We start from the raw sequence: 11,735 nt of genomic DNA, 5'->3' as shown, positions 1-11,735 counted from the left end.
TGCAATGCGGACCAAGTTCTGACTCTGGTCGTAAAGGGACCGAACAGCTTGTACAAGGGTCCAGAGCTCCATACTCCTGGAGGACCCTCCTTAGGTTGTGGTAGAGTGGCATAAGTTTAGACAAAACTACAAAGACCGCATGAGCATAGGTTCCCAACCTCACCTATGGTCACGAGCTGTGGGTAGTGACCGAAAGAACGAGAAAGAACGTGAATACAAGTGACCAAAAGGAGTTTTCTCTGGTGGCCGGGCTCTCCCTTAGAGACAGAGTGAGAAGCTAGGTCCGTGAGGGGCTCAGAGTAGAGTCTCTGCTCCTCCACATCAAGAGGAGCCAGATGAGGTGGCTCGGGCATCTGGTCAGGATGCCTTAAATTACGTTACAGTCTTTTAGCAGACGCTTTTATCCAAAGCATCTTACAGTAGCGTTAAGGGTCTTGCCCAAGGACCCAACTAATACGTGTAAATATTCATCCCCTGGGGGATTCGAACCCTGGTCTCCCATGTGGGAGACTGATGCGCTGGTGAGGTGTTCCGGGCACATCCCACTGGGAGGAGGCCCTGGGAAGACCCAGGACACGCTGGACGGACTACAGTTCTTGGCTGCCTTGGGAACGCACCACACAGACTTTGATAAAAACTATTAAATGACAGATTTTTTATCTTCAGGTGTGGAGTCTCAAACAGATAAAAAAATCTCATCAGATTTAAAAAATCCTTACGTGTGTACCAGGCTTTACACAGCTGCCCCCACAACCTGATGGATGGATGGAAAATGTTGCAGCTTCTTTTGTTTTTTGTTTGTGCTGATAGTTACTTTATATCTGCGATATCCTTGTCTTTCTCTCCTCTTTCTTTTTACTCTATTTTTTTTAGTTTAGTCCCCCACCCAGCATAAATATGTAAAATCAGAAATCGATGAAAAATAAAGAATAAAGCTCAAGTTATCAAGAAGGACCTCATGCCCATGAAGCTCCTCTTGGCAAAGCTAATTTGTTCAGCACAACGCAGCATCATTCTGCTGCTACCATGCTGGACAGGACGAGGTGAAAAAAAATCAACAGCGAACATCAAAGATGACCAATTTATTATAATTAAAACACATCCAAAACCACTTGCAGATTTACATGTTTTACACAAACAACAAATACTGTAAGATTAATTCCAGTGGATAGTTTATCAATTCCTCCATGAGGTTTTTTTCCTTTTGATTTACCACTAATTAATAAAAAACAATCAAATGGGTTTTGTTTTTGTTGGTTCGAGTGTGTCCGAAAAACTAATGAAACCACAAACGATCAATAAAATCCACTAGGAGCCAACTAAAGTTATGAGATCGTGATGATAAATTAGATGTTTGTACATAAAAAGGTACCAAAATAATGCAAACAGCTGCGATCAGACCAGACGGTTTCGTAGGTTGTAACCTGAATACTTTTAAAACTGCACTTAAAAAAGGGGGAAAAGTTTAATATTTTGGTACTTTAAGAGAATTTTAGCACAGTTTTATAACACATATATATAAAAAAACACAGTTACAAGATAGCTTAGCACAAATACAGATTACCTGGCACCTTGACTGTCTTCACAAGTCATAAAATCTCCCATATTAGTGTCAACTGCTGGTGAATCCACATGAATGATTTTTTTTGATGCACTGTATAACTAATTTAACTTTATTTTTTTTTCTCTTGAAGCATTCAATAAATCTACAAACTGATCTGGAAACAGTGCCATCAACATAAAGCCGTGGAACCTGAACACCTCTCAGCGAATGTATGACTGAAACTTGAGTTGTTTTATTTCAGTTTCCTCTTTATTTTTCCACCTAAAACAAGTCATGCTGAAACATAACTTGTGCCCGGTGCTTATCGCGACTCCTTTCCAGCAGTCCTTTGATAAAAAGCTCAGCTGTAGCAACTTGTGCTTCCTTTCGTTGTAAATGTTCGGACTGAACGAAAGGTTTTCACCTAAAAGAAATGAAACTCTTTTTTTAAAATCTGTTTTGAATACAGTGTGTTGGCACATTTTATGAAGTAAGAATCTAGAAAAAGCTAAACTGGAAGCTCTTTAAAACTTGTAAAATGATTGTTTCCAGGGTTGAAGCTTTATTCACAGTTCAGAAAAGACACTGAAGTCCAGTAGAGAAATGAAAACGTGCTTCCATTGTGAAGTAATACAGCAGAAGTAATTATGAATAAACCCTCTCAATCTGGCTTCATATTTTCGGTTTCACAATGACAGATGGAAGCTTCTGTTTTATACGGAGGAGTCTGATTGAAGCCCATAAAACCGCTGCAGCGACTTGTGCTTGAGCAGCGCAGCGAAGGATGTAGATCTTTTGACTTTAGTCAAGTCTGCAACGATGAGCGGCCTCTTTCCCGGAGAAGCGGTGGAGAAGTGACGGCGGCGTTGCTGCTGCGGTTGCCAGCTGGAGTCCACCGTCCCAACTCTTCCCTCTCCGGTCACAGCAGCCTTTGGTGGCGCACGAAGCATCTCAAGGATTTCATGCGAGGGTTGGCTCAGGTACTGCCAGGGCCTCCTACCCGCCATGTCTCGAAGCCTAACGTCAGCATCAAACTTCGTAACCAGCAACCGGATGACATTTTTGTTGCCGTGGATGGCGGCGATGTGGAGAGGAGTCTGACCACTTGCTGACTTGGTGTTTACGTTAAAAGCCAAGCCACCCTTCTCAGCTCCGTACCTGAAAACACAGTCAGAGTAGATCAATACTTGCTGGCAGAGGAAATGCGTGCTGAACATGGACCACAGAAAGTGAAGGAGAGAGTTGTCTCAGGAGATTAGAAAGAAAGCCTCCCTGATTGGGCCACATGAGGAAAATGAAGAGACAGAAAATACAAATGGTAACCAAAGAGCCCAGAACAACCTCCAAAGACATTACAGGTGAGCTCCGAGGTCATGGTACACCTGTGTCAGATCTGTTGCTCTTTGAGCCCAAGTGGACTTCATGGGAAACGACCGAGGAAGACACCACTGTTGAAAGCAAATCACAAAGCTTCTGAGAGATCATCCTTTTAGACAGATGAGACAAAACTAAAGCTTTTTTAAAAAGGCACATCAGCTGTTCACAGACACAAAAATAAAGCACTCCAAGAAAAGAACACCGTCCCTACTGCGAAGCATGGAAGAGGCTCGGTTATGTTCAGGAGTTGCTTTGATGCATCTGGAACAGGGTGTCTTGAATCTGTGCGGGGTACAAAAATATCTCAAGACTATTACATAGGGCTGGGCGATTAATCAAATTTTAATCTCAATTACGATCTGGGTTTTTAACGATCATAAAAATGAAATGATCCATTATTTGCTCCTTCTCAGTTTCCTCTTGTGCTGTTTTCAGCTGCAAATCGAGCGCCGCTGGCATTGCAGCGCTCTGCGGCAGGCTCCTCCCACTGCTGCAGACTCCTCCCACTGCCCCACCCGCTTTGGTTTTATTCAACGCGAGCTGTAAACACTCGACACACGGGAAGCGACGCCGCTCCTTTTCCACCATTTTCTATGGAACTTCGCGATGAGGTGAAAATCGCTGCCGTCCTCCAGCCAAGCGACAAGCGACATTCGTTCATATGAAATGTTGCACATATTCACGTAGACGAGCACACGGGGGCTTGCGACGTGACACAAGAAAAAAGAAAAATGTTCCATTTTTGTGAGTCGTGACTAAACAAAGCACCAGCTCCCAGAGACACAGAGAGACAAATGTTACAAACAAACTGTGGTCAACGTAGGATTTTTTTACTCGCCAACGACCAGCGCTGTTCACACAGGAACAACCCGGGATTTAAGAAACTCAACACGTTGGACAAACGGCATCACTGCCATCTGGTCTCCATGTTAGTGGAGTGTCCCCCTTCCTGGATGATGAGGGTGGTGTGGAGGACGTGGCTACAGTCCAATGTTTCGCCACCGCTACAGACCTGTGGTCAAGCTGCACCATAGAGCCGGATAGAAATCCCACGCTACATTTCATAGACGTGGATTTCAACGTGAAAACAAAATGTCTCCAGACTGACTTTTTCCAGATCACACCGGTCAGAACATAGCTGCTGGTCTGAGCAAACAATAGCTACCGGGACCTGGAGGAAAGAAACTAGTCTGGATTACCACAGACAAGCTTCAAATGTCACGCTGACCCCGCCCCCCCAATCTCTCTTTCTCTAATCGTGTTAAATAATCGAGATCTCAATTTCAGTCAAAATAATCGTGATTATCATTTTTCCCATAATCGAGCAGCCCTACAGTGTCAGAAAGCTTGGTCTCAGACACAGGTCATGGGTCTTCCAACAGGTTAATGACCCAAAACACACACTTACAAACACCCAGGAATGACTAAGAGTCAAACATTGGACTATTCTAAGTGGCCCTCTATGACTCTGCTATAAATCCTATTGAACAGCTGAAATGAGCTGAAACATGCCGTCTGGGGAAGGACTCTTAAAACCTGAGACAACTGGAGCAGTTTGCTCACGAGGAGAGGGCTAAAATATGTTGTCAGGTGTGTATATGTATATATATGTATATGGAGGGGGGGGGGGGGGGAGTGGGTTTCGGTGGACAGTTAGAGTGAAGTGTCATATAAATAGAAGTAAACATTAATATTGTTTTACTTGAAAATGGAACCAGGGTGATAAATCATGAAGGAGAGGTGGCCCAGTATTGAGCCCTGGGGACCACCACTGGTGATTGACTCATTTACTCACAGCTGTCTCCAGACAGGAATTAAACCCAATCCAAGGAAGTGGTGTGTTAGTTATTCAGTACCTATAGATGCTTAACAGTTGAAAATTTATGTTATGATAAATCCTGAGAATTGGATATCACACTCTAAACTGTTAGAACAAGAACTCCACCCATCAACTAAGCAGCCAACTGTAGTGAGTTCAGCTCAGATAAAATCACAAACCATGACACAGACATTTAGAGAATTTCATTTTAAACTGAAACCTGCTGCAGTTTATTCCAGATTTTCCTGTTATACTGGAAGGTGCCAGCAGCTTACCACAGGGTGTTGAGGACGCGGTGGTCGCCGTGTTTGGCAATCCAGTGCAGCACAGTAAAGCCGGAGATGAAGTCTTGTCTGTTGAGGAGGGATGGGTCCTCTCTGAACAGAGAGTAGATGTCGGTCCAGGCGCCTGCGGCCGCCTTTACCATCCAGGCATGCTCTCTGGGCTCCAGAGGAAGCGGTGACTGGAGACGGGAACAATGATGTGTTATCATGCATCATAGGATTTTTTTTATCTTTTTATTTTCAAAATTGTACATTCAGAGAAAATTATATTTGAATAAAACCTTTTTTAAAAGGTCAAATTATGTACTTTTTCTGATAACTGATAAAATACCGGCGCTATTTCAGATCTTTTGTTCCTGCTCATGGTGGTGTTAAAACCACTCCCACACGTCTGGATCATGATCCACAGGATCCTGCTCCAAATGCAGCCCTATGCGAGTCCATGTAGATGGTTTTCTTGCTTCCAAACATCACTGGATGTGTAAAAACCCAGGAGGCAAAACTGCAGTCAACAGTCATAAGCTTCCTTCATAAATGTCATCCAGAGATCAATCAGACATTTGAATGAAAAAACAATCTGTTATTTGACTCTACAAAGTTTTGTCTATTGAACTTTTAAATGTTCCAATCATGGAAAGGGGCTAGGGCTTGTCTTGGTAGACATTAAAGCAGGATATAGTAAAAACAGTAAATAACTTTATAACTTTCCAGTCAGGGTGCGGTGAGTGGTAGACGTGTGAGATTAATGTGTTAAACCTCCATTTAGAGTCTAAAACCAAAGAGACTTAGTACAAAAATAAAGGGAATAAGTGTTTAGATGTTTATTTCCTTCCTTTAGTAACAGCAGCTGGTGTTGTATTGTACATGGTTGGAAAGCCTCAGTCTCTGAATGCTCCAGCCCCATGTTGGTAAAACTGTTTTCACATCTCATTGTTTCATACAACTTTTCTTTACAGACACTTTGCATTACTGATTTGTAATTTTCGTGTTTACTTGGTATAGCTGTTATAGAGTCAACACGTGGAGGGTTATATGTGTTAATATTGATAACATTTCTGTTTTTAAGTTACCGCAGTGGCAAAGGCTTAAATCTGAGTGGGCCAACCATGTGCCACTGAATTATGGTTTTTTGTTTAGCAGTTTTAGTTTGAATCTTTGTTTGGTTGTCGTTAGCCATTTGTTCCCCTGCGTGGGTTATTTGGTTTGGCCGATCCACTACATAAGTTACCCTCGTAAGTCATTGTGTTAGCTCAGTTTCATTTGTTTAGGTTACACTTCTGAGTATCGTTTTATTTAGTTGACCTCTTTTATAGGTCGCTTGGTTTATTAATTCTTTTGGATTTTGCATAAATTTTTTTAAATTTTTGGGTTAATTGTCATTGTTGTACTGCTTGGACCCTAAACTCTACACAAAAAGGAACTCTTATCCTGATTTAAGTGGTGTCAGGTTTGTGTCAGTCTCATACTGGTACCTGAATGATGAAACATACAGAATCAGAATTAGATTTTGGATCAGTGGTGATCCCATATCTCCAGAATCTGGGACCTAACTGCATCCTCCAGGGTGACAACACTCATCCCAACTAAGCCGTCATCACAGAAAAGCTCTGGGATGTGTGAGTAGAGAGGATGAAACGACCTGTCGGGAGTCCAGACCTTAACACTAGTGGGATCAGCTTGGGCATCATGTATGTGCCAGAGTGACTGACACAATCATGCTGGTTGATCTTCAACAGCTCCTAGCTGAGGAAGGAGATGCCATCCTGCACCTAAATGTGACCAGTGTGAGGAGGTGGAACCTTTTCCTTCTTACTTTGGAACAATCATCCAATCCACCAAGAAACTCAGAACCAGAGCGAATAGCAAGAGAACATTACGGGGGATTAATGCATATTTCTGGGGCGGTACCATCATCTTAGCTGTGTGGCTCATTCCTGTAATCACTCCTATAATCTTCAAGCAGTCAGTATAAACAGGGTTATTGCTAATCAGAGAGGTCCCAGACTAAGACATTTCTAAGTGAGTAATTATACGGCCTGGTACATACGAACAAGAAAATCTTTGTTTTACAAAGAAAGAGATGAGTCTCATGTTAGTTTTCTGCTTTGGGACACAAAGTGACACGTTGCTGCTTTCAAGACTCGATGGGCTTCATTCTGCTTTTTACTGGACTGGATGCACGTTCATCTTCTCCTAGCAAAGGGCTGAGTAATTCCCATCCTTCTTTTCTAGTTGAAGGCTAACATTACCAGCCTTTCATCTCATTAATCAGGATGAACACGGTTTTCTATGCTCTGGTTGAGCATGCAGCTCTCTCTATAAACCAGTGTTTCCCAATCCAGGTCCTCGGGACCCCCTGCCTGCATGTTTTAGATGTTACCTACTTTAACACCAGAATTAAATGAATGGCTCGTTACCAGGCTGCAAAGAACTGGATGAAGAAGTTCATTCATTTGAATCAGGTGTGTTGGAGTAGGAACACGTCTAGGACATGCAGGGCAGGGGGTCCCGAGGACCTGGATTGGGAGACACTGCTTTAAACCCAACCTAAACAGAATCGAAACAGAAATCACTGTTCTGCATCATTTTCACCCATCAGCACAGTTTAAAGCACAATAACAGAAGGATCACATAAAAACAGACACCTAAGAGATTTTAAATCTCTTAAAGTTTCACCTGCCCAACATGGTGACCTGTGGGGGGGTTGCTCCTCCTTCCTCCGCTCCCCTTCCCCTCGTCTGGGACAGTGGGGCCAGGGCTGGGGCAGCGAGGAGGCGTGGCGCAGGATGACAAGGAGGAGGACGACATGTTGTAGTGAAGGCTGAGTGAGGAGGAGATCAGATGGAGGCGGTCCAGCCGGGCGGCCTCATTTCCTCCTACTCCTCCGTTTGCTTCCTCCTGGAGGAGCTGGTCCAGGTCGGCTCCCAGACTTTGGCACATCCTGCTCCGCAGTCGGCTGCTGACCCGCCTGGCCACCATCGGACGCTGCTGGATATGAGGTGAGGAGATGGAGCCGTCCTTGTGGTCGTCACAGAGATCGCCTGCGGGATGAGGTACAGCATCGTCTTTAAATAAGACACAGCTCATAAATTATTACCTGGAAACATTTTAGGGAAAAGATTGTTGATAACTGTCCTTTCATTAATTAAATCATGTTGACAAACTTGAGGTCTGACCTGTGGAGACGTGCCAACGCGTCCCTTTGGTTGGAAACTGCTGGTCATCACTGAGTTGGTCACTGGAAGGATGGCGTGCTGATGGGTGAACTGTGGGATGCTGGATGTCATAGACATTGTCCATAGAGTGATGCCGTGGAATCGAGGTTTTAATGTCCGCACAGTACATCACAGATTCAGTGTTTAATCTCTGAGGTTGCTGGACTAGTTCCTGGATTTTAGCCACACCCACTGGTTCACCTGTTATCACATGAACAAGACCATCCAATAATTTTTTATATGTGAAACATCTTAACACAGAGCAGCTGTAACTGATCAGTAACAAGGAAAAATATCATTAGTAAAGGAATCACTCAATAAACCAATCAATAAATAAATAAAGTAAAATTCATCATCCATTTTCTGAACCGCTTATTCCAGTTCACGTTGCAGGGAAGCTGGAGCTTCTCCCAGCTATTAGGCGGCAAGAGTACACCTGGACAGGTTGGCAGGCCATCACAGAGCCAGCACAGAATCATCACAGAGCCAGCAACAGAGCCAGCACAGAGCCAGCACCAGAGCCAGCACAGAGCCATCACAGAGCCAGCAACAGAGCCAGCACAGAGCCAGCACAGAGCCAGCAACAGAGCCAGCAACAGAGCCAGCACAGAATCATCACAGAGCCAGCAACAGAGCCAGCAACAGAGCCAGCACAGAATCATCACAGAGCCAGCAACAGAGCCAGCACAGAGCCAGCAACAGAGCCAGCACAGAGGCAGCACAGAGCCAGCAACAGAGCCATCACAGAGCCAGCACAGAGCCAGCACAGAGCCAGCAACAGAGCCAGCAACAGAGCCAGCACAGAGCCAGCACAGAGCCAGCACAGAACCATCACAGAGCCAGCAACAGAGCCAGCAACAGAGCCAGCACAGAGCCATCAACAGAGCCATCACAGAGCCAGCACAGAGCCAGCACAGAACCATCACAGAGCCAGCAACAGAGCCAGCAACAGAGCCAGCACAGAGCCATCAACAGAGCCATCACAGAGCCAGCACAGAGCCATCAACAGAGCCATCACAGAGCCAGCACAGAGCCAGCACAGAGCCATCAACAGAGCCATCACAGAGCCAGCACAGAGCCATCAACAGAGCCATCACAGAGCCAGCACAGAGCCAGCACAGAACCATCACAGAGCCAGCAACAGAGCCAGCACAGAGCCAGCACAGAGCCAGCACAGAGCCATCAACAGAGCCATCACAGAGAAACAAACACACACTCCCTGCTGTGGAGGATCTAGAAACCAGTTAACCACCTGGAGGAAGCCGGAGTACTCAGAAACAAACCAGAGAACATGCAAACGCCACACAAAACGGCCACTGTTCCACGCCTCCACAGCCGAGCATCGAACCAACGACCTTCTTGCTGTAAGACTGCAGTGCTATTTTACTGATAACAAAATAGATTCATATTTATCATATATAGTTAATTAAGAAGTATAAATTATTAAAAATTAATTATTTTATAGAAAATAAAAACAAATATAATAAAAAACATTAATAAATTAACAATATAAATAAATTATAAAGGATTAAAAAAAATTTGACATAGAATAAATTAAATAAGAAATACAAACTTAATTATTAAATATAAAATAAATATTAAATAAAAATGAATTCTTTGACATTATAAAATAAATATAAACTAATTAATTAATTATTATTATTCTTCCTGGGAATTTGTAATAAAAATGCTTCTTTGGTGGTGATTATAATTAAGGATACGCGTGTGGTGGTCTAAGAAGATGCTGCTGTACCTGCTCTAGTCTGCAGACCCACAGCGTTGCTGCTCCACCCTGAAACTCTTGAGGAACTGGATGATGGCTTTTCTCTGGAGGAGAAGCCTGCATCATGAGACGAAGAAGTCAGGATGCTGCTGTGGCTGGAGGACAGCATCATCGGGGCCCCGGGAGGCTGCGCGTGTCTCTGGACCGGAGGCGTGTTGAGGTCTGCTGCTGGTTTTGGAACTTGGTGAGTTGGTAGAAGGCGGTGCGCTGCCTCTGGAGGCTGACTACGTCTGATGGACATCAGCTCCTCCGGGGCAGACCCAGCTTCCATCCCCACGCTTTGTTCCTGGGGTTTCCCATCAGAGGGTGCCTTCATTTCTCCTTCCTCGCTCTGGATGTAAATCTGTGGGAGTTTCTTTTCTGCAGAAGATGATGAAGAGGAGATGAAAGAAGCTGTAAATGAGTCTGTGATGGAGGGTGAGGATGCAGAAAAGGCCCTCCCACTTTCACTTAGACTTTCGGAGGGATTCAGAGTCCACACTCCTCCAGCAGAACATTGTCCTATTGGGACCTCTTCATGTTCTTCATCATCATCATCATCTTCAGAGACAGCAGATTTGTAGCTCTTCCTGTGTCTGAAACGGTGAAGGGCGAGCTGTGGACTGACATCCTCTGCAGGCCTCAGAGACATCTCTCTTCTTCTCTGGGGTTCTGGGACAGGGACCTCCTGGCTGGGACCAGGAAGTGGACCAGAACCCAGTCTCTGCTGTCCCACTCTAGGGCTCTGAACCGGATCAGGAAGCTGAGACAAACTAGGAATCATTTGTTGTTTTTTCTCTCGACTCTGACCCACCATCTGAGCTGGTCCTGATCTGCTGATGAGTTCAGGGGCGATGGACACTACAGGTTCCTGCTTCTGTTTCAGGTTAAATCCAGTTTCCACCTTGTCATTCTTCTGCAAGATACCTGCCGAAGGTAGGACTGTTTTTCTCCCGGGTTCTCCTGACGGGGTGGGTACTGCCTCCTCCCTCTGCTGCGGCTTCTGACGGTGTTGATCTGCACCCACGGTCGGGTTTCGGTTAACATTTACCGGGGAGGAGTCGAGGTTATCCCTGGTTGTGATCCATGCAGGACTTGCCGGATCTCCGGTGCCAACCCCGGGAACATTTCCTCTGTATTTCTTCCTGAGAACCACATAAGACACCCCGTCGATCTGCGTGACGGTGGCCACGGAGTTGACAAACTTTTTAAAGCGTTCCCGGTTCCGTTCGCGGTCCACATGGATCCGGATGAAGTCATTAAAGTGCTGAAGCAGATCTGCGTTTTTCACTGAGCCTCCGTTGCTCTGGAGAAAATATAAAACTGCGTCCTGAGTTAAATCTGTAGCCATGATCGTCTTTACTCGTCAGTTTCTCTCCCGCCCATCGAGTCCCAAAGGTCGGGGAGATGTTTCTGTCAGACCTGAATAAGCTCCGCCCACCTCAGGTATTTAACCCAAAACTGCATTCCTGCAGGTAACCCGGATGTAGCTGCAGGATGTGTGAAAAACTGTTTATTTGTTGTAGGGACTTCTGTGTCGTCCATTTCTCAGACGGTGTTTATCCTACATTTATAAAACAAACTCCAAATGCTTTTGAAAGTTTCTTTTTTTTGTCTCTTCTACTATAATTTGCTAGAGTTCAGCAGGAACCGAGACTAATTGCTGCAGACAAAATCTTTTTTGTAGCAGCCTTTGCAGATTTAAAATACACATTCACAAAGTTTCTACGGAACA

General features: G+C 44.7%; 1 protein-coding gene across 1 annotated transcript; it reads right to left on the bottom strand.

Moving 5' to 3' along the window:
• Window positions 1-1,067: 1,067 nt before the first annotated feature.
• On the bottom strand, window positions 1,068-11,467 carry LOC121629747 (ankyrin repeat domain-containing protein SOWAHB-like). The gene is made up of 5 exons (XM_041969503.1): window positions 9,992-11,467; window positions 8,200-8,439; window positions 7,700-8,064; window positions 5,015-5,202; window positions 1,068-2,701 (listed from the first exon to the last, which is right to left on the bottom strand). Exons 1-5 carry the CDS (start codon window positions 11,349-11,351, stop codon window positions 2,257-2,259), a joined length of 2,598 nt encoding a protein of 865 aa, XP_041825437.1. The 5' UTR covers window positions 11,352-11,467; the 3' UTR covers window positions 1,068-2,256.
• Window positions 11,468-11,735: the final 268 nt, after the last annotated feature.

Source organism: Melanotaenia boesemani, chromosome 19, assembly GCF_017639745.1.
Source record: "Melanotaenia boesemani isolate fMelBoe1 chromosome 19, fMelBoe1.pri, whole genome shotgun sequence".
NCBI lineage: Eukaryota > Metazoa > Chordata > Actinopteri > Atheriniformes > Melanotaeniidae > Melanotaenia > Melanotaenia boesemani.
The sequence above is the reverse complement of the archived record's forward strand: the minus strand, read 5'-3'. Positions and strand labels throughout refer to the sequence as shown.

Coding starts and splice junctions, on each gene's coding strand:
- LOC121629747 (XM_041969503.1), bottom strand. CDS start 11,351: ATGGCTACAGATTTAACTCAGGACGCAGTTTTATATTTTCTCCAGAGC. Junction 8,065..8,199: donor GCGTTGGCACGTCTCCACAG/GTCAGACCTCAA, acceptor CTCATCCCGCAG/GCGATCTCTGTGACGACCAC. Junction 2,702..5,014: donor CGCGTCCTCAACACCCTGTG/GTAAGCTGCTGG, acceptor CTGTGTTTTCAG/GTACGGAGCTGAGAAGGGTG.